Source organism: Colias philodice, chromosome 19, assembly GCF_061535455.1.
Source record: "Colias philodice isolate Cphi_HAF_F1 chromosome 19, ilColPhil1 Martin Lab GWU primary, whole genome shotgun sequence".
NCBI classification, from domain to species: domain Eukaryota; kingdom Metazoa; phylum Arthropoda; class Insecta; order Lepidoptera; family Pieridae; genus Colias; species Colias philodice.
This window is the reverse complement of record NC_143104.1, coordinates 6,726,982-6,751,850: the sequence shown is the minus strand read 5'-3', so window position 1 is coordinate 6,751,850 and position 24,869 is coordinate 6,726,982. Positions and strand designations below refer to the sequence as shown.

Sequence of the window (24,869 nt, the reverse complement as noted above, 5' to 3'; positions counted from 1 at the left end):
TCCGTCTATTTGCTGATCCACTGATTGAATCCTTAATTGGGACCACCCGGGAATCAATTTTGCCGTAGAAGCAACGCTACCGTGTTATAATATTGAAAAACTACTTTTTACCACCTTCTTAGTACTGGGCAAACAGGAATGTTAATTAAATTACGGGAAATATAGCATTACACCATACTTGGCTGACAAATTGAGTGTGAATTAAATATCTTCTGTATATTCTCTTACATCAATCTCCTGGCATGATGTTGGATGTCAGTCACACGGAAACTATGCAACTTATCGTCATAAAATCTGTGCTTATCTGTTTGTTTGTTTACTACAATTTAACTCACAAAATCTCGACCGATTTTAATACACTTGAATTCCGAGTTCAAGTATCAGTAATTAGCCTATGCTTATTTTAATACGTATTTTACTACTTCTTGAATGAGATTAATCTTGCATATTAATAATAGAATTTCAGACTTACTTTGTAATATTAATTGCTAAAAGCTCGAACGTACCACGCAACATATAGAAAATTAAATGATTTGCCTAACTTTACACTTCACAAATAAGAAGCATAAAATAAACTAAACTAAAGCCATAGAGGAAACAATCTAAGTTTGTCCTTATATCCTGCCACATTGTGTCCCGAAATAGAGTGGGGTTAATTGGGTAATCAGCTTATCGCGAGTAAGCTCATTAATAGAATATTGCAACTACGGGATTTGATTTTATGATTCATTTGCACAGTGAAGTTTCAAAGTGATAGTTTGTGTATTGCTTTTTAATTTTTATATTAATATTCATTAAAGTATAAGAGTATGTAATTTGAAAGCCAGATGTGTGAATGAGCTTTCACAGATGTATAAGTTTTTAAATATTTTTGTTAGTTGTTATGATAAACAAAATACTTAACTATCACTACTATTTGCTAACTACCGGACAATTCATATTTTTACATCTTAATTGTGTATATTCATTTTGTAATTCAATTTCTCATGGTTATCGAACCCTCAATTCCTACTCATCATTAATTCAGAAATAGATTTCCCCGACCTTATTGCACATTGAAAACTCGTAATGCGATTTGATCAGCAATCACTTGATAATGACGGCACAGGAGAGGGTCAAGGGACTCAGACCATAAGGACAGAGGAACGAAATGATGTGTAAAAGTGTTTGCAGCATTCGCACGATTATCCCGGTACTGTAGAGCCTGTTATTAAGTTCAGTTATTCCTTGAGCTTCGCTATGAGAATCGGCCACGCTTTACAAATAAATACGTACAATAAAATCTGTTGAGACCTGAAAGCGTCGGTTCAAATACGTGTCACAGTTGAAACCACATTCCTGATGAATAGATATTATATTAAACAATTTATTGTAGACTAATCAAAAAAAAAAAAAAATTAAACGAATTTGGTGTAATTCAAGAAAAAAGGTTACGTTAGGAAGAAAATATGCATGCTACCTATTGGTTATTCAAAAATTTGCGGTTGGCCGGAGTGCAAAATTTTATAATTTATCTGAGTATATTATGTGTTTCGTTTCTATTGTATAGTAACTGAAGATAATATAATGGTTCAAAAATTTCCGATACAGTTACAAAAAACAAACATCCTATTGAGATATATACATTATACACACCGGTGCAGATGTATGTGCGAATAAAAAAGCTAATTGAAAAATGCGATTCAATTGAATAAAGTTCAACATTCGGCCATTAACATTGGATAATATTATTTGTTGATAATAGTGTTCCGTAAAAAGCGCTCATAGATCGGTGGGAAATATTCAAGAGAATTTGCAAACAATACTCTCTTATTATGCATTGGTTTTAAAATCGTGCCTATGTTTATTCAATGCAAGGAGTCGTGATTAGTTCTATGACTTTTGCTAACCATCCTACAATGTATAAGATCTTTTATACTAAAAGTCTGATTCTCGGAAACTATTTTCACCCACTAACCAATGATATTATATATAGAAACAAGAGGTAGATACGTCATCAACGCACCAAAACTGATTCCGTGAATTGGTCCTATTTGGGACCAATGCAATCAGTCAGATTGTCACTGGTCCCAGTGAGCGCATGTGCCGATGGGTACATTAAAGTTGTCGAAAATGCCTTCCTGTGTGTTCAGAAAGTGCACGTATTCGTGCAAAAAAATAAAGAAAGATAAAGGAATATCATATCACAGCAAAATATATTAAATTATTACAGTTTAAGAGTAAAAATAACAATTTACAATTCTTTATGAATGACACTTGCTTGACACGTGTATTGAAATAATGAAAGGGATAAAACATTGCTTCAATCACTAGTGTGACAAAGCTAGCGTACACTGTGTTCAAAGATTATCATGTAGATACGATTATTGAAAATAGAACGGTTATTTTATTAATTTCGATTTGGGTAAATACTTGATTATTTTTATATTTAAATCCACACAGTGCATATAATTAACAAATGTATCTATTTATTATATACAATGAAATCGTGATGGCAAAAATGTTTGTTTGCAAAAATGAAGTTGAATATACGTATACATTAAAGAAAAGATTATCGCTACTGACGAAAAATGCTATTTGCTTTTCTGTAAATAGCTATTGAACATAAATTTTATTTGTGTTTTAGATAAAAAAGGCTTATACTTCATCCTTTCTTTTATTTCATCCTTTTTTTTCATCTAGGCACCACTATTATTATAATTATCCTACAAGTTGGAGTGATGACCTTGTACGGGTTTCGGGAACTGCCTTGAAACGAATAGCGTAAGATCGGTCCTTATGGAGTTCTTTAACCCTAGAAAGATAGTCTGCGTCAAAATGACTCCTGCGTTTTCGAAATATAGCTGTATCTTTTTAAATGTCGCGAATCCATAACTGTGCGTATAGGACATTTCATATGTCACTGAGAGCTACCCTATGGTATAGTTGTCAATAAAGTTAGTGTAATCGATTTTGAAATATAACGACTACGTGAGTCAAAATTACGCATGATTATCTTTACCGTGACTTTTAAGATTTTGACTTCTATGGTATTTTGAATATTTTTAGCTTATTATTACTGTATATTGTGCCTTATGTTAAAAATTTATTTTTATACATATTGAAGCAAATATAGAAAACAATTGGGGATAGAAAATTGGAAGAATATTTTATACTGGCCGCTCTTATGCAAAGTGATGAAGGTCCCTGTGAAGATACCAATAGTGAAGTAGGAGAACCACGAAATTGAAGATGACGAGCTAAGTGACACGGAAGAAGCTTTTCCCGATGAGGTACAAAGCAAAGATGATATATTACATTCAAGCAAAAAGCGGAGTAGATGCATTAGACCGAATATGTCCCCTGATGTTCAATAGTAGGAAGACAATGAGATGTCCAATGGCTTTATTTTATGGAATCATTAATATTGCATATTAAATTTATAGCCACAATGTACAACATCAAAGCACAAAAACATCTGAGTAAAAAAAACATGAAATTTAGAAGCATGGAACTGTCTTCTTTGTTTATGCGTGGGCGTTTAGAATCACCAGCTTTGATAAGATATTTGCGTGATAATATTTCCAATTTGTTGCCAAATGAAGTATCTGGTACATCGTAAGAAAGTACTGAGGAGGCCTTCAGTAAAAAAAACGTATTTACCATACTTTTTGTCCTTCTGAAATATGACGAAAGGCAAATGCGTCCTGCAAAAAATGTAACATAGTTATATGTCGTCAGCATACGTTGATATGTGCTAAACTTGTTTCTCACAAATTTTTCATATAACTATATATGTACAATATATATATAACATATAAAAAGGTCTGATAATTGTGGTAAAAAATAAATTTTTATTCGAAATAATACGTGTTACAAGAATTGTAGATTTAAAGCAGACGTTTAATGTTTTCGTTTTTTTATATGTATAAAAATAATTATAAATAAATTATTTGTGATATTAATTATTCTAATATAACTGTAAATATATAATAACTTACAATTTGTAGAAAAAAAAATATACCGCGATTTAGAGCTAACTAAAAAACATGCGTAAATTTGACGCATGACTATCTTTCCCGTACTACTCAATATGATTATCTTTCTAGGGTTAAGGAGCCAAGGAGGACTATGCAGTATACTCAACAGTGGGTGTTTATCGGGTGAAATGATGATGACTGAAAACGAACACCACAGCTAGTAATAAATACTTAATACAGTTATATCTCCAAAAAAGTTTTTTTTTTCATTTTAATACGACATCATAATAATCATAAAATAGTAAATGAAATTGTCACATTTATTTACTTGTGCAGGAAACCTAACATCTATATCATTGAACCTTCTGTGTCGTTAGTCTATGCCAATTACCATGGCAACTATTTGTTTATTTATATTTAATTGGTGAATTCTTATGACTTTTGCTTACACCTGCGCGGAAGTGACAAACTATCTTTGTCTTTTTTGTTTATATCATTTTATTAAAGCCATCTCTCTTATACAGTCTGTCAATGTAATAAATTAAGTAAAATGAAAATTGTATTTGTGTGTGCCTGACACTGCATATGAAGCATTTTTTTTGGATATATTGTGAGTATATAACGTATCTATACATAAAATATCATTGCCACTAACACAAAAATACATAAGCAATTGACAGTTGAGTAAAATTCACATAATGGTTAAAGTGGACCTAAATTTCTAACTGATTGTCTTTTAAATCATTACTTTTGTCCTAACTCGAACCTCTCACAAGTCACAGTTGTCCAATTCTTTGGCCTTTTTGTCACGAAGCCACTTTTGCTTTTAACGATCATTCAATTACCTAAGAGAAACTGTGATTATAATACGATATATAGAGAAGATAATGGGATTCTTTTATGTTTGCCACTCGACGGCAATTGTGTAAATTCGACGTCTAATACTAATTTGCTGTACGTATATTATACAGTACTTAAATAGCAAATTAGCAATCATCCCATTTTTTTTGGTAGAATGAAAGGTTAATAGCATTTGTAAAGATCTAATGTGATTGTTAAAATGTAATCAATATCGAACGGATAAAGTTATTTTTTAACTGAGTAAATATACATGATGATTTAGTTACTTGTTTTTATTGAAAACTATGGGTTCGGCCCGGTTTAAGTTTTCCCTCCATAAGAACCATCTTCGTACTTCAAGGCATTTTATAAAAGCAAAATTAACGAAATCGGTTCATCCATTCTGGATCTTTAATTTATTTACTGATGATTTTAGGAATGTTTTAATTTTTTTGTATGTTATCGCGTACGACACAATAATAAAAAAAATATGTTTACAAAGCTGGGAATAATAAAATGGAATGTTTGTATGTATCTATATCGTACTAGTGACATCAATCATACTATTGTATTGTATTTATATCATACTAGTGTATTAGTACAGTTTGTATGTCAATGTCAATGCATCGTATGTGGGTGGGTGTGGGAACAACTTACTGCTGTTGTTCTAACCGACTTCCGAAAAGAAGGTTGTTCTTTAGTGTTTTGTATGCCCTCCCACTGTTTAAATTGACTTCCGAAAATGTTTTCCATTATAAAGTATAAGTTTGATTGATTTGGAGTGTTACAAGTGCCCATTTTCTTATGTTAACAAGTAATACATGATTCGTTTCATGTCTGATTAAATCATTAATATTAAATAAGATGCCATAAAATATACCATAGCTTCCTTTGGGCCAAGTTAAATTCGTATTGTCTTGTATTTTGTATTCGTGTGGTATTCATCAATCATAATCATACGACTAATTTGATGGAAGATTAAAGCTTGACCCTTAAACTGCTCTCAGCTGATTCGGTTGAAATATATAATTTTACGTTACCTTTATGCATCTTATCCAAATTATTACAAAATTATAACCAAAATATTTTCAGTTTCAATAACAAACATCCGTCCCTAAGATATTTCATCCTACTCCGATGTGCTTACAGAATCCCTAGCACAAACAGTTCGACTTTCACAGCAATATCCCTCTGTATTAACTCGTCATACGAAGTTCACATTTTCTCACCAGATAACTCTCTTATCGGATCCGAAACAATGCGACACACCAGTAGTGAATGCTTGTGGATCATTATCTGCCTACCTACTTAACTTTTTCTTCCGTTTCAGATTTAAACTAGCGTAGAGAATAGCATATAATTGACGCGTTCTACACGTTAATACCCGGTTGATAAACCTGTGATAAATTCATAAATATATCGTATAGATTTCCAATAAGATGCTTTAACAACAAAACGGTTTAATACGATATGCTATATTTATTTTTCTAGTGCACACAAATGCTTAAATTCATTTAATTCATTAAGCATCTTAAACGTTACATCCACAAAATCTAGGACACGATAATGCATCGTGGGAGTTGAAAAAATGTAAATATAAATAAAGAGTTTAAATAGAGCGTGCAGAAGTGATCTGTGAACATTACACGGTTTGCGGTGACTCCGTTGGATTTTTATCAATTTTAGGTGGCAGACGTGGTTCAGCTCGGGCGTTTGGAAAATTAAACGCCTATGATTGGATAGCGGTAAAGTCATCATCTCTTATGAAATGCATTAGAATATCGCTACTACTTTCCACCCGCAGCTTCGCCCGCGCAGTCAAAGAAAAACCCGCATAGTTCCCGTTCCCGTGGGATTTCCGGGATAAAACCTATCCTATTTCCCGGGATAAAAAGTAGCCTATGTACTTTTTCAGGTATCAAAATATCTCTATACCAAATTTCATGCAAATTGGTTCAGTAGTTAAGGCGTGATTGAGTAACAGACAGACAGTCTTATATTATAATATTATTATAGTATCTATGGATGTCATTCAAAATGTTCTCATCCTTAGCATTATCAAAAATAAGTGTTAGAAAAATGCTGATAATCCAAATACAAAAACATAAAAAATTGGAATGTAATAAATGCATTACCAAAGAAACAAGTTTAAATAGCTTCTTATAATAATAACTAATCAATAACTATCTAATAAATAATTTTTGTTGAAGAAAACACATTCAACTATAATCACGGCGACTTTATTTTACATGTGACGTCCACTATCCTATTACCGAAAGGATTGCATTAACTTTCACGCGTATGCAATGCCCGCGTGCATTTGCAACGCGACCCCATGAAATGAGCCGGGTGAACGGTGGTGCGTTCGCTTGCCGTGCGCAGGCGCAGTCCCGCTCCGATCGTCACCGCGGCCGCACGCACGCCGCGACATGACTCGCCCACTGTACGTACTCATTGCGCTCGCCGCTCTCGCATCGGCCGTCGAACCACCCAGGCCGCGGCTCATCGACTTCAACCCTTGGTCATGGATCCCGAACAACCGAAACAAATCTCCATCGATCATGGACTACTTCTTCCCACCGTCCCGAACCCCTAAACAATCTAATTTAGACCCACCCGCCGATAGACAGCCCCCGACCGTACAAACTACCATGGATGACGCGGCCACCATGACCACAATGAACGAACGTCCCACAACTATGGCTAGAAAATCGCATAACAGAATAAAAACCACCCTCCCAGCCCCTCGTCCTACCGCAACCATTCCGCCGAAGACAAAAAAGACATCGCACAGAACCACCCCAACGGAGACTGTCCCAACTGTTGAAACTAAAATAACGCAAACCATCAAAACCGAGTCTACAACCACCAAAGCGCCGGCTACCGTTCGGCCGACCAAACATTACTCTATCCGGCCAGTGCGAACGACAGAAACGCCAACAGTTCAGGATACAGCATCGACGTTGAACACGAATAGCGATAGCACAGAAACGATTGCTGTTGAAACGGCCGGGACTACCAATGAGGTTATGAAAGAAACGGTAGTTCCGACTCTCAGCACAGACCAGCATTCCACAGACGGACCTTCCACAATATCTATGGAATCTACGACGTTGACGGAGAGCACGACGGAACCAGCGGACAGCCGCGAGGGATATCTACCACTGCGAGACAAACCGCAACAGACGCATGTGAAGATCAACGATCAGACGAAAAAAGAGGTGAGTACTAAATCGATTTCTAGACAATTCTTAAAAACTCCATTTCACTTTGAAAAAAGAAAGATAAATTATGTCATTTAAAAGTAAAGTATGAAATAGAAGTTATTCCCTTTTCTACGTTTCAAGATAATATGTCGAAGGAAAGGTGTATCGTATTAATTACTTCATTTTATCGCGATGATTTGACTACAATAACACTTAGCTAATTACTCGATGCATTCCGCCGCTGCTAGTTGTTTAATTTTCAGTTTTTTATAAAGCATTGTGGCTTGCATAAGTGATCTGTATATAAAAGGTCAAATGTAATTACTGAAATAAATTAGCGAGTATTTTCAAGTGGACAGTACTCATATAAATTATTAATGCGTTGAATTCTACATTCTACAAGTTATAACTATCAATTATTGGTATAAAGTTTAAAATGAATGCCACGCCAGTATTAAATAGAAATGCGTATACTTTGTAAACTTTTAGCATATTAAGAACGGTTCAATACAAACTGATTTGCATTTTCACATGGCTCTCGATAAACAGAAGCTGCTATTGTCAGGAAGTTAAAAATCTCACTATACTCAATAAATATTCATTATTGGCAAGTTTTACACACATACAATTTCCGTGATTGAAACAAAAACTCGAGGCTTCAGTGAGAATGGACTCCATTAGTTAAGTGCTATAAAAAGCGGAGTAATTATCGGTAAAATTTATCCACATTCAATCATTAACTGAAGCTCATTTGCAAGCGCTGGACAAAAAGCGTGGAGCCTCACGAGAAATATTAATTTTCCGTGCAAGAAAAATGATAGATGAATACTTTTAAACAAGCACTTTCACTGTTATGACGAAATTAATAAAAGCTTTATTTAATTACGCTTTTAATTTCTCTCATACCTATGTAAATGTCTTTTATTTTTACTTTTATAGCCCGTGAATGATATTTATAACAGAAATTAGTGCAGTAGTTACTCGAGCGAAAAACAATGGTTTTAGGTGTGTGAATAATGTGTATTTTTATTTTATTACCCTGATAATGAAAAAGTAAGTTTTTTATAATTCTACTTTATACACAAATTGGTATCATCAATTAAGAATGCTATTTAATGAAGATAATTTGAGATTAATAAGAAATTATGTGAATTTGATATGTACATCCTGATAAGCATAACATAATATGATCCTGAATTAAAATACATAATACAGATTATTCTACAATATAACGATGACTGAATTTTCTTGAATAAGTTTAGTTTTCTCTTGTCCGTAGATGTCACTGAATTACATTTGCGGTGTTAGTTTATGATTTCAAACATTTGCTCTTGAACTTTGTTTAGTTTACTCGACTACCGTGCTCTAGTTAGGAGGTAAGGCTTAAAGGTTAGCTTGGGTTTAATTTTTAAATTTGTACGGACTATTTTTTAAATTGTGATAAATTGCAAAAGTTTTTTTCAATCTAGACTTATAAAATTATCATGAGAAATCTCGAAAAGAACAAAAAGAGCTATTATTAAATATGATTTTTCTAAATTTATCCTGAATATTTGTCGTCAACTTTTAGAATTATCACTTAAAAGGAAACTATCACAAATAGACACGAAATTGAAAAACCAAAGTCCAAGTAATAAAAATTTGAGATGTCATTAATTTATATAACCCTACTTAACTGAAAACGAAAGAGCACCAGTAGCGAACAAAAGGTCAAAAAGCAAAGAAACGCAAGCCAAGCCAAGCGTCCAAGCCCCAACTTTCATCTCATTAACGCCAAGCCGCTTTACGGAACTCCAACTTAGGACAGAAAAATTTTACTTGGGAACAATATTCTTTTCACTTTCACCCGCATGAAACACACGATCATATTAAGCTTTTCTAAATGCCGATCATTCAAAACGCAACGTCACTAATACGTTTTAAATATACCATCGTTAGTTCTTTGCATTGTTAACGCGAGAAAGGCTTCAGTTCAAACAGTTTCATTTCGTTCGGATCGTAAAATTTTATGCGCAAATCTACATCATCGGATAATGTCCGACTGAGAATGTTAACTGCAAAAGCAAATATTAAAACATTAATAGTAAATAATAAGTACGATATGGCTTTAGCGATTTGTGTGTTTGGTTATGTTTATTTGGCGTTAAATGTTGGACTGTAAACGACAATGTCTATGAAAAGAGTTGGCAGCGAAGCTTCTACTAGATTATTTACTAAGAAGTAAAATAAATATCAAATTATAATAAAATTTAAAACAAGTATCCTTACATCATATCAGATATTTAAAATTTTCATCAAAAAGGCTAAAGATCCGATTTCACCAACATTCTTACGGTATCATTTAAGAATTTGGAAAGCCAAAGTTGTGAGTAAAATCTGACTTTAAAGTATGAAAAAATCAAGTAGTAGGTATACGAGATTCTTAATCTATAGGGATATAATATCTCAGTAATTACCAACTAAATGTAACCACAACATGATTGTAGATAATATATACTTTAAACAGCTTATAAACTAGAATAAAGTTACAATAGTTCTTTAAAATGATAATTGATCGAAATGGTACGAATCGCAAAGATAATAGATTTAAAAATACTAATCGTAACTAATTAATCAGTACGCATTACGGATAGAAAGTCGATAGCCGTGTTTATATTACAGTTTGCAAGAGAAAGGGCGTACTTTAGTACTTTAGGTACGAAAGCAAATAACTAGGTTGTGAGCCGCGACCGAGTGTAAAGTGTTTTGTTAAATGTTCGATAAAACATCACAGGTGTAACTTTGAGAATGTCCGGTTACTAGTAGTCAGTTATTTTAGTTCATATGGTGGTTAATGCACGGTTCGTGGATAAGATTTATAAGAAAAGTAGATCTTTATTTTACTTTACAAAATTCGTACGAATTAACGGCGTATAAAAATTAAACTTTCAAGCCCCGTAATATTTCAATGAATTAAAGATGGTTTTGTCATTTTGAAATTTTAACCTGATATGCACATATACCGTTGTGTTGAGTTAAATCAATTTTGTGTTGTGAATTAAATATTGATAAAAAAGAAAACAAAATTATTACAGATATTAGCTACTGTAAAGACGTGCGTAACAAAACAATTAATTTTTGTGACATTGTCCAAATCAATTATGAGTTCTCAGCTTTCGTTTATGGTTTTTAAATGAATTGAATAATGTTTGCATAACTAACGATTCGAAATGGTATTATTTTACACTTTAAATGCATTAAAACTTTCTCATTTTAAAGAGTAGCATTTGGTCACTATTTCGCGTAACCATAAATATTATTAACTTACTTAATATCTTTATTTTGTTGTTTGTGAATTATCATATATTTAAGTTTCACTCCTAATAAAGGTGCTCATTGTAAAGCAGATTCATCTGTTTTTAATTTAATACACTTTGTATACGTGTACTATCCAATAACATTCAAATTACTGTAATCTATCAAACTGTATTTACTCTAGTTAAATCTTAACTACCATTTCAGCAAACTTCACGTCAATTTAACTGCACCGAGTCCTAATTACCCACTGACATTGGAATGGCCCGATAAAATTCCGCATCTAATAACGTTAGAGAATAATTTTTATAAACATTATCATGCCAATTACATCGTGTACATGGCAATTTCGCGACAGCCCGCCAAAGTTACGGTTAAACGCTACGTGAGGAATTCTGGGACAGTATATGTATGTCTATAGATCAGGACAAAATGTGCTATCATAACCTGATTTACATTAGCTGTATCATTAAAGAAACGGTCGTATTGATATCTGCATTTATGAATTAATTAAGGCTGTACGGATGCTCAAGTCTGGTATTAAGTGATGATTCTAGGATTAAGATTATAATATGGAGGATCTATTGACAACTTGATAACATATGTGTACATTGAAGGAAGGTCTGCTAAATTTGAGTGCTTTTATTACATGCTTTTCTACAGTAACACTATTTATTTATTTATTTAAAAAAGGCTTACCAACTAGATACATAATTTTTTGTTCAAACAATTCAAAATTAACTTAAAATAAACATTAGTATTTATTTACGTATCTAAATTACAGGTAGGCATCGCTTTATAAGGCATGTAAATTTTGTGAGTTTATAGAATGTATGTAGATGCCCAAAATCTTTTGAAAAGTAGGAGCGTTATTTCAAATGGACGTTCTTATTGTTTGCTTTGCTTATGCCTCAATCAATAACAATTACTAGATCATACAGATTTCATCACAGGATAAGATAAAACAATAATGAATAATTTACAAACAATCAATTAGTCAACCTAAAAAAGGAGAAATTCAAGAAGCCGCTACGACATCTATAACAACGTGTATTAATTAAACGTTACCGATAGTAATGTGGATGTAAGCTAGCAACTAGTAATGACGGACGGGTTTCGTGCTCCACGCAATTTGTGCATCCGCCGCGTGCGACGACCGACTTTGACTTCTCAATTATTCGTTCAAGGCCATCTGTTATTGCATTATTGCATAATATCATTCGTTGCCACGTGGCCTATTGATATACATACATGTAGTACTAAGTGTAGTACTGTATAGTGATTTGGTATAATGAGCCTTTTTAACACATTAGGTCTACTACTTATTATAAATGACTTGACTTAAAATTTAAGACGGTTGTAAGAGAATAATTCAAAGGTGAAGTAGGTAAAAACCTAAGATATAAAATATTAAATAAGGATTGGATATTATTAGACTTTAACGAGAAGTTGTTAAGAGTAACAGAATATGTAATAATTTAGATGGGACAGTCATTACGCTATGATGAAGTTAATAAAGGGATAACGATGCAGCAATTCTTTAGTCATTTATTTGTAATGGCGATGTTATTTTCGTATTTGTCATTTATAACTTTGTATTAAGCAATTTTAACGTCCACACCATAATTTCTCTATAACACTCAGGTTTAATGAAAATACTGCGTAATAATAAACTGTTATAAAATTACTATTACGCTATATGTGTCAATTAAATTATTCTGCAGAACAAGATTTATTTATGATTTCAATCTGCAGATGTACGATGAGAAAACTTTTATTTCATTTTATGCTCGGTTAATGTCATGTAATTTGTATGTCACGATCAGTCCGTCATTTATTCGCTTTTTACGTACATTCGTAATCGAGTTTTATAATTGTAAAATGTAATAAACGCAGTGAAATAGATTTCAATGGACGGAATCTATAAATATATTTGCTATTAAAATATGGATAATTTTCTACTATCATTACTTCACAAGTGGATTCTTATTTTCTTCTTGTACACATTTTACTGTGCTTACTTGATCGTATTTTGGTCACAAATTGCATACAAATATACTCATATTTATATACAAGTTATCTAAGGCCCATACTGCTATTAAAATTCTAGATATTTCAAGCGTCTCTTAACAGAGCTCATTTATTATGTAACTTAACTGTTCTAGAATGCAAGAAATCTCACATTCCTAGTGTTAGTTAACTCCCACTAAGGGCGTATGAAAAACCTTTTGAATTGATGCACTCCATAAATATACCTTACGGTACTGAGGATGACACTAACAGGTTTGTATGAAACTCGTTGACACATATTTTTTCAAGCAAATACATAATCTAAGATAGATTTGTAGCGGCACAAGTCAGTGCGGAAACGGTTAAATAATGCGCATATATATCATCGCTGTACTGCAAACAAGTTCAGTTTTTATATAACGGTCACTCGTATATAAGCCAGATTATAAGAAAGCATTCTTCCTATATAAGGTAAAAAAAAGTATTATGATTCCATCGGATAAAGACATGTGTATTGTGGAGCAAAAAGCTTAAATGCATTCTACTTGTTAAGATCAGTAGTAACATTTTTGTATTATTTTAAACATTTATACCGAATTTAAACTCCCAAATTATTGGACTTACATTTTAAATAACAGCAAAATATTATCTATTATAAGCAATTTTATTTTTGATTCATTTTTTTAAATAAATGGCTATATTTTATTTATTGGCTATGTATTTATTTTTATCACCGCGTCAAACTGAGCGGAACCGCAACACCAAGCCGCAAGTATATTAAACTCAGTTCATAAATAGGTACCAATTGTATATGAAGTTTTTTGCAATAAAAAATCAAGATACATTAAACAAATATGTTTCAAGAAAGCGAAACAAACAAATTAATTGTAGAAAGTGTACAGAATCAATTCATCTGCGTAATTCTCGATGAACTAAATAATCTATGGTGTTTGCTGTCTTACCGAAAGAATTTAAGTTCTTTTTGTTTACCACGGAATTAGACGAAACAGTTATAAGGTCAGCGCTTGAGTAGTTTAAAAGGTAAAAAGATTTCATTTAGCTATTATTTATTTAGCCAATAAACATTATAACTGTCACTTATTATACAAAAAAGACATATATGAATGTAACCTGTGTTCCGTTTCTTTCACTAACAAGTTAATATACGTACGACACAAACCAATAAAGTAGTGAGAAAAGAGATAATTAAGATTTCACAACGGTTTCAAAACCCGAATTATTATTCTTATAATAATTTGATGACATGCGTCTTAGTCTTTAATATTAAACTGCAAAAAAACATAAAGTAAATATAAAATATTCAGGACCTTTCAACTTAAACATGAACCAAAAAGGTACAATAATTTTAAAAGAAATCGTATCTGACATAAAATTCCCATACGAGAACCGAAAGATTCACTAGAGAGCGGTGAACAAAGAATAAACATGTTTTTGCTATCAAGATATCTTCACGATCGCTCCTGCGATCATGTCTCTACGTCTTAGGGCGGGGGCACACGATGCGTTGCGGCGCCGCACCGCAAAGATTTCACCGTGTCAGTGGGCACACGAGTGGTGCGGCGCCGTAACGTTTTTATGTCGCAGCGGCGTCGTAGCAGCGTTGCACAGCGTGTCATTCCTTGTGACGCAAAACAACTGAGCGGTGCCGCTCCGACGTCGCACCGCATTCACCCCTCCCCGCCTCGTCTTGGTGGTTACAAGTCCGGTGCGGCGCCGGAGCGCATCGTGTGACATGCCACAGATATTTCTATGTAAGACGACGCAGCGACACCGCTCCGGCGCCGCACCGCCGCCGCAACGCATCGTGTGTCCCCGCTCTTACTTAATGTTATTACGCACTGTAGACAAATTGCTGAAGACAGTTTAAGAAAAAGATAAACAATTAATTGCAACGTGCGTCGGACAAATTTGTTTATTTTTGTCGTTTTTATTAATTTAAGCCAAAATCACGTACTTTAAGTCAGTTAGTAGTTCAGTAGATTTTTGATAAAATAAAGCCATGTTCCAACGATTTCTTTCGCTCGAAGACATCGTCATGTCAACATGTCAATACAAGGCAAGCCTCTATGCCTAACAAATAGTCTAGACATAATGAAAAGTCAATTACCATTACATCGAAATCGTGACTCCTTGTTTAACGAAGCAAAACTAATCCAATTAAATAACAAATAGAAGGACAGGACTAAAACATTTTATGATGAGTCAGTGATACAGATTGAGCGGGACTCAGGCCGCTTCAGTAAAATTGTCCGTGATTGAGCGGTTTTTAATAATTACCTACGAGCCATGCTTGAATACTCTTTGTAATTGCCTAGCCATGAATGACAGGTAATTAAAGCCGAATGGGCTCCACATTGATACGACCGCAATGTTTGGAAGTTTACAACTCAATACAAATATCGATGCTATGACAGCTTTATTAGATAATGCTGGCGTGTGTTTAATGTTACATAATTTGTAAATTACGATATCTAGTGTGATTTAATAATGAATTAGGACATCGGTTTCTTTCAGGCCTTAATTAGAATAAAGTAAGCTGAATCCTGTACATAATTGTCATATGAAAATTGTCAAGCTCCTACGCTTTAAAAAGTAAGAGCAAACACAAATGAGCCTTTACTATTTTAAATATTAAAGCAAAAAAATAATAATTCACGTATTTAAAAAAAAAAACGCATCTAATAACGCACAGTTTGTTGAAGTTTATATTTTATGACAATGTTAAAAAGGCTAGCGCGGCAATTTATTATAAAATCAACATAAAACTGATAACCCACACCGTTGTCTAATAATTCGATTAAAACTTCAAGGCTGCAGCCAGCTATTATATATCAATTTCAATAGCTAGAAAGTACACACAACTATGTTAATTGAACGGCCGGAGTTAGAAAACATTTTCACTCTCGGCAAATTGTGAACAGTACCATTACCCATGTATTTGGAGCACCATAAAGCACTTGTGACAAACAGCTCGAATAAATGTTTACCGAATGTCCGTTACATTAACATTGTCAAGCCTCTGCTTTGAAAGGCTCTCGTGCAGCGAAAAGACTAAAGACTTCGCCTAATATTTGAAGTATGAACGGATTCTGAATGGTTTTTCTTTTGTTCAAACAAATTGCGGCATTAAGCTTCTTGTGTTTTAATTAAATGCGATTACGTTCGGTGATAAAGTTTTAATTACAAAGATAGGAGTAGCTTATAAATGGTAGGAGCTATTTTTTAAATTATGTTCCGTGCCAAATTCAACATATTACTTTGGCTTATAAAGGCGATATAATATTTACCTCGTTAATTTCACCTGACCATGTAATAATTTCATTGTAATTAAACAATTTGAAAAAATACTACACACGATGAACAAAGTTATGTAATCGTAAGCGATGGTTTAACATGACAGCTCTCTTCTTATTTTAATTTTTACATCTCGAACGATCAATAAAAATAAATTAAATCAATATTTACTATACATATACTCATTACCATTTACTTTCACGTGAGACGTATCAGCTATGCATTTAACTTTCAGAAACACGGATCTGTCAAAAACGATCATTAGTGTAGCCCTTAGCGTATATGATAAGGTGGAAAATTATAGAAGGTGAAAGTAATAGGTATGTGTATTACGACAAGTGTCAATTTTGAATGATATTAATTGACGCGTGGTACGAGACTCTAGTGCGAAAATTAAAAATCAATGAATACTGCATATTTTAATCGAGATTGTTATATGTTGTTTAAATATAAAAATGCCATCTAAATGATAACAAATATGTATCTAATATAGTCTGATAAAAATTATTAAAATCTTCCTTACCATATACATCACAGTACGTCCATATTTTAATATAACAGCCTTACCTGCAACAAAAAGGAACAATCAAATGACGTATTCAGAACATAATTCACAATAGAGTAATTACATTAATCAAAACTTCACATGCATCATTAGGTAATGTGGGCCTCGAGCAAAAAATATATTAGACCACCTGACCTCTTCATTCATTATAATCGAAAGTGAAATTAATTCACTGCTGAGATCGTTTGATAGTCTCTCAACACATGTATTGACTATCTACTGTTAATTGATCTAACCAATCGATAGCTTGGTTACGTTACAAAGGTAATTAATGTTAAGTAACAAATTAACCATTTACTCTCGATCTTTGATAAGAGAAACGGGCATTTTCAATGAAGAATGTAACTAACATTTTCACTAGGAAGATATCATATTCCCAGACTGATTCTGAAGTTGAACGATTACAAACAATTAAGAAAAACAGTCCGAGCCTTATAATAAGCTACGTTTTAAAAATAAACGAAGTACTCTTCGTTATGTCAATTACCTTGGAGCGATTACATAAAACTTTGTACCTACATACGTTATAATTACTTTTCCTGCATCCGGTAGCCTGGAGCACATCTCGAGTCAATTTTAAATGCGTTAAGTTACAATTAAAATATATGAAGTGTGTGTTAAATGAAGCATCAACTAGTAGTAAGAAGAGAGATGGAAAGTGTTCAATGATAGTCATCTTCATCATCATCTAGATTACTGAAGATGAAATAACGAGATGATTATTTTAAGTAGCGTAAATAAAACTTCTTTGAATTTGTTAATTTTACTTTGTATTTTTACAAAATAGCTTTATCTATCTATATACAGTAGCACCTCGTTAAGTCGAACCTCGATAAGTCAAAAACCTCCAAATCTCGAAAAAATGTCTTGTTCCCTTCCCTTCAAACCCGAAAACCTCCGTAACTTGAAATCTTGGCCCTCTGTTAGTCGAAATAATCACCGAGTCCCTCCAAGCCATTTTGGTACATATTTTCACTCTATAACTCTAAAAATTAAATTTGACCTCTGTATCTCGAACATGGCAACATTTTATTTTACAATCTTTGTAACTTGATCATTTGGACTTTAACAACTTGCCGACAGTGCAGTACACTATAATTGTTTCTTAGAAAACATTTTAGGAGTATACGATAATAAATTTATGACTCAACTAAACACGTGTTGGCATTAAGTAGGTATCTGATGACGAAATTATCGATTCAGTAGCTCAGAAAACCGATACTAATGATTAAGATATAGAAGACGTGAATAGTACATGCGCTCCATGCGTTTCCATCAAAGGGGCAAGAACCGCATTGAATACCTTACGAAATTTTATAGAGCAAACCAGTATCTCTGAAGAAGAAAAATTTTCTGTTCTTTATAGATTAGATAATGCTAGAGAACAATCAAATTATCGAAAGCAAAAGAAATACTGACTTTTTTTAATGCCATATTTTAAAGTGAAACTTTATTACATCGTCTCAAACTTTTTGGTCTGTGTAGCGCATGTCGCGTGACGGTCGGCTGCCGAGTAGGTATAAAGCAGTGTTCGGAACCGTACGATAATTATCGTACTAATACGGTAATTTTGTGCCTAAGTTTCACTTTTACCGTGGTTTCATAAAACCACACAACATTTTTTATTTTAAAATGATTTGAAATAATGAAGATTTATAATAAATAAAAACATGTTTGTCACCTCTACAAGTTGAATTTTAATGTACTTTACCTCTCTAACTCAAAATTTATAAGAATAAACCTCAAACTCTTTATGTCGAATCAAAATCCGCCTAAGTCGAAATCCTCCATAAGTTGAAAACTCTATAACTCGAATTTTTTGGCGTCTCCTTTGATATTCGACTTATAGAGGTGCTACTGTATATAAAACTCAAAGGTGACTGATATAGTGATCTATCAACGCACAGCCCAAACCACTGGACGTATCGGGCTGAAATTTGGCATGCAGGTAGATGTTAGGACGTAGGCGTCCGCTAAGAAAGGATTTCCCGAAATTCTTGCGGGAACGGGGAAAAACGGGGATGCACGTACAAAGTCGTGGGCGGAAGCTAGTTGAAAATAAACATGAATAGATGTTAGCATGAGCAAAACAGGAAGTTGCAACTCGTATATATTATGACGTATAAAATTTGTAACAAACTTCAAGTTAGCATAAACAAACAACTGCTATAAGAGTATCTTTAACATTGCGAGCGCAAGCTTTCTGCGGAAGTGAGAGAAACGTAATATAAATCTTAATGGATTCAATGATGTCAGTACGCGCGATAGCTACGGTACATATACACGGACTGTGCGAATCTCCCTTTTACGGATGTCAAACGGGAAAAATTACATAAATGTCTAGTGGAGAAATTCTAGACCGATGGACTTATGGTTGTTCTAGGAAACTGAGAAGAGAAGGAGGTTAATGTTAGCCTGCAGTTGATATTTTTGGCACATCTAATGCGGTGTACTGCTACCTTTCTTGTATAACCGTTATGTTACAGTAAAGTACTTGAACCAGGGTCACATCGCGGATCATCTAAAGCTGTTTGAACTGCGATAACATCTATAGGCATTAGGCAGTGAACCGTCATAACACGCTTAGCAGAAATTCAGAAACGCAATCTCTGGTTACGTATTGTAAAATTGCAGAAAAGGATTGTATTGATATGAAAGGTGATATGACGTGAAGTGAAACTGGACTTTCTCTCAGTGATATCAGTAAAAGTGGATTAAGGATTTTATTGTCGTTGATTAACGAATGACAAGTATGCAATAAAATTTTACTTACATTTTCGCTGAATTATGCTTAAAACGAATTTATTCGTTCTGAAAGTTCAATACTGCAAATGTTTCCAAGTAAATATATTTGAATCGTTGAACTCTCTAAAACGTTTTACATGTAACGTGTAACAGTAAATACTTTCAGTGTTACATTTTTATAAGGGCTTTATTTTCAGTTACACATTGTGTGTAAAGAGGTGTCACGTAAATTTAAACTTTAGATTTACCTGCATAAATAAAGTGGAGCTAAACCGTTAGCTATTTATGCTCGTTTATAAAGTCATTATACGAGTTTAAACTGAATTTTCGAGTGTTATTCGTTTAGAGACGATTGCGCCGACCATTTTTGTATGCAAATATGTTAAAATGGAAAAGTAAATTACGGTAAGTAAAGTTGGTAAAAATAGCACAATGTCAAGTAAAATGGACAAACACATTGAAAGACAAATAGAGTGAATAATTATAAATTTCTAGTGACAATGACAAGGCATAACTTCTGCCGTCAAAGCTTGCAAAGTCACGCGTAATGTTAGTTTATATTTATTGTATATTTGTTTGGTCTGGGACAAATTCTCCAAGATGAATGACTTTTGAAGCATTTATTATGTAAAATTGTTATTGTTAATAGTGCCAAGTAATCATGTCATGGCAATTTATTTTAATGTTTTCATAATTAGTTTACCTAAGCTTGTGTAATGTGTATGCAGCCAATACAAAACATTTATTTAAATTATCTGGTTTATGTTATTATATTATATAACTAGCTTCCGCCCGCGACTCCGTCCGCGCGGATGTCGGTCTTCGCGTGGATGGTTTATTTCTCCATTTTGAGTAACTCTGACAATGACATCTTATAATTATATCTATTGGACCCAAATACGGCTAGTCCTATAATAATACGCAACGTGTGTTCGCGGTTGTACAGAACAACGTCTATGGATAAAACTGAAAATTAAGATTAATTTTTTTTATACGTATTTTTCCAGGATAAAAAGTATCCTATTTTACGCCCAGGATAATAAGGTATAATTATACCAAGTTTCATCGAAATCGAACCGTTACTTTTTACGTGATGCCTGAACATACAGACAGACAGACAGACAGACAGACAGACAGACAGACAGACAAAAATTTTTTTAATCACATATTTGGGTTTGGTGTCGATCCAGTAACACCCCCTGCTATTTATTTTTTCAATATTTTCAATGTACAGAATTGACCCTTCTACAGATTTATTATATGTATAGATGTTATATATAAGAGGCGGAAAATAATCGGATTTAGAGGCGGCAAAACATTGTTTATACTTTAAAGAGATTGAAATCTCAATAAATATCAAAAAAATATTCAATAGTCCGATAGTTATTATATGAATTGATATTTGAATGGAGTACAAATGTTTATTTTCAAGTCTATTTAGCCTGACACTGCGGCATCCAACGGAATAATGTTCAATAAACCACTGTGTCAACTAGCGGTATGCGCTTTTTTCCCTTTTCACGTCCAAACTGGCGTACTCTGATTCGTGATTCGATAAGCCTTTCTTAATCGAGATTAATAGATTCGGATCGTAACGAGTTTTTTTCGACATAATTAAAGGAATCTTCAAGAGCTGTGGGAACATTTTCGTACTGCAAATAAAATTTAGAAAGCAAGAGTAACAAAGTAGGATTACATGTACGTTGTAAAAAATCGAGATCACTTTTCGTTTCGTAGCTATAATGGTAGTGTCGGTGATAAATAGTGCGATCGGCCATCACAAAAAGTGGATGGTAGGCGCGTACTTAAATGGGCAGATCGCCTCTCACTACCGACTAACTGTGCTGAGGCGATTCCGGAGATGAAACAACACGCAAATTGTTGTAGCCCATCTCGAGGCGGATGTTTTATGCTTTTTGCAACATAAATATTTACTGCACGATTTTCGTATGCAAATGCACTGCCCCACATATAATAAATTTGCATAAATAGACACAATGCCACTAAATTATCCGCCTCCGTTCCTGCTATATAACATCTACACGCCGAACGCTAACTAGAAAGTTCATTATTAAGTTGTAAATACATATATTGTAATACTCAATAAAACGAAGAATCACGTCCGATTCAATGGAAACCTGCGATTAAATTCGAATGAAAGTTTCGCCAGAATTTGGAACAGATGACCGTGGGAAGGCGAGGCGGTGGTTTCACGTACCTACATAATTAATATAACAAATGAAAAATTTGAATCTCGCAATATGGCTCCGGTTTCTATTACCGCAAATAATTATTGGGATGATCACGAAATCACGATACGAATGATCCGTGTTCCACATTTCCGGCTGATATCGGAAACGTGACCGTTGTTCTTATTTGCGTTGCGGTCTGAAATGAGAAGCCAACCCGCAGCGGATCGAGCACGCGTGTATCGTTTGACTGACAATTTCCATGGTCCAATATCGTGTACAAATTACATCATGTCCAGTACGGATAATCAGGTGAAGTTTCCACCGATCGGAGATTGAATAGGGTCAATGTCGAGAAAGTAATCGCTATAGACGAGGAATAGTTTTCCATAATATTTGAAGACTATCCATGCCAGTGTGTTGTGGCCCGGAATGAATGTAAAGTATGTCCGCGAATCGTTCGCTCGGCACGCCGATCACGTTTGGCGAAATTCGCACAATACCGACGCGTGCTATCGAGATCTTCGGCATGGTAATTGTTTGTTTATCTATCCGGAAAGGAAACACAATTACATCTTCGATGAGAACTTATTGTTTATTCTATGCTAACAAGAAATGTGTAATGAGAATGTGGATATTTGCATTGTATCTCGAGTGCTGACAAGCCACACTGAACGTAACATTTGTTTCCACATTGTATTCAATGAAGCGAACAACACACTCCTAACTATCCCAAGTGCAAACATTGAAAATGTAGCTATATGAATGAGCATTTTGTGAAGGAAGATTGATTTATGAATTTTTAATGATTAAAAAATATACCTAAGCAATTGTATATTTTTTAACACTTAACTAAAAGAAACTAACATTTTTAAAAGGTAATAATTAATAAAATATGCTCTAATGAAAGTTTAATTCCTATGTTCATCTTTATTATCTTTTCATATTAATGGTTTAAATTCACTCACAGTACTCATAAAGTTACCTATTTATAGGTTGTAATTTGCCATAATCACAGAAACCATTTATTTAATGAAACGAGAATAAACAATTAAACAGACAAAGGCAATGAGATCTTAAACTATTATTATGAGCAATAAAACCGTATTACTTAGCTAGCTAATTTTATTTATTTTATTTTCTATTCAAATGACTATTAAATTGCAGAATGGTTGTAATTAGTAAGGTATACCGTATAAGGTATGCAGGAAGAAATGAATAAGATTGTATCTAAAATCTATGATCCATGTTACATATTCCTTGAGACAGGTCTATAAAATATATCTTGAATCTTGCCACTTGTATGATAGAAGCAACTATCGTTTACTTTATTTTGCTATGTTATTAAAACAATTGAAACGATTCACTTATAATATTAGTAAGACAATTAAAAAATCGTATTTTTAGATATTCTCACAGTTTATTACCGCAAAAGTGAAATTATGTAAATGATCTTTGTTTTATGAGCATAGTTAGAGAAAAAATAAATTAACACAGCTGTTTAACAATAAAATTTACCACACCTATTATCTATGTACAGTACAGTAGAAAAATAGTGTAGTATAGCTTGCATTTAAAAACATCTAATTTGCGAAAATAATAGATAAGTTTCTCCTATAGTGCGCAATGAACACGTAGCAGTATAAGTATAATTTAGTTCTTTTATACAAATATCAAGCATTATCTCCGTCCACTTAAGACAAATTATTATATCAAAAACACATTTCATAACCATATTAATATCCAATAATAATGAGTGAAAGCGAGCAATCATTCTGATAACCTTTGAAGCTGAACCGATCCGTCGCTTACAAAAATACAGACGAGATATGGTCTTCATTTGTCCAAATGAGTTAGCACTTGTAAAACATATTATGCTAGTAGCTTGATATTACAATTTGATGAGTCTCACACAATACACTTTCTCGCCTTTTGTATTCAACAAATACATGTACAATATCATTATGGGAGGATATTATTTGTCGTACTCTCATCAATTTTCTATGCATAATTGGGAATAATTTTGCGTTCGTTTAACGAGATTTCACCGAGCGCATCTAATTCTAACCGTTGTTTTTGTGGCTTATGATGCTCCGGGTTATTGATGTTACTGAAATTTATCCACCGAGTTTACATGTACGCTCAATTCCACGCGATTTATTGCGATCCTGTTTCAAAAACTTCGTCGCGAATAATTGCTTCAAAACTCGGCTATGGATAGGAATATCGATCGTGCATAATTCAATCGAATATCACGTGCTATTAACCTTAACTATATTAGACTTCTATTCTTAATTAATGAGTATCAGTGATATAAAATAATACTACTATACTTAACATATTTTAACTATGTAATAACACAACCATGTAATCTTTACAGCATATCAATATTTACATGCCAACTAGAACTTTCTTCGCAAAGGTCGAACCAGGATAAACATACATATATGTGTTATCTACGGAATAAACCATGTGCTAAGTCCCGAAATTTAGTCCACACTTGCATAATTCAGCACATGTATCAAAATATAAAACAGCCAACAATTCAAACTTTCACAATAATATTAGCGGGAATAAAAGGAAACATAGTCTGTCACGATTCATTATATTATAACGCTAAGTCACGCTCTGACATAGCATCTGCAAAGTCCTCACCTTAGACCCCATAAGCAAATACGTACAATCCCTACCCAGTAACTCTAATATGAATACATTAAATGTACTTTCTAAGTACTTCCACGTCACA

General features: G+C 33.5%; 3 protein-coding genes across 3 annotated transcripts in view; 1 reads left to right on the top strand and 2 right to left on the bottom strand.

The window, feature by feature from the left end:
• Positions 1-24,869, bottom strand: part of LOC149480005 (uncharacterized) — a 340,612-nt gene that overhangs the window by 115,985 nt on the left and 199,758 nt on the right. The gene's annotated exons all lie outside the window — the stretch shown is intronic.
• The window catches only part of LOC149480010 (elongation factor-like GTPase 1), a 109,849-nt gene that overhangs the window by 43,593 nt on the left and 41,387 nt on the right, over positions 1-24,869 (bottom strand). The window lies entirely within an intron of this gene.
• Positions 7,137-24,869, top strand: part of dsx-c73A (doublesex cognate 73A) — a 53,815-nt gene continuing 36,082 nt past the window's right edge. Inside the window, exon 1 of the mRNA XM_089707228.1 lies at positions 7,137-8,020. Coding sequence (XP_089563354.1) covers positions 7,229-8,020 — 792 coding nt within the window. The 5' untranslated portion in view covers positions 7,137-7,228. The remainder of the gene's footprint in view (positions 8,021-24,869) is intronic.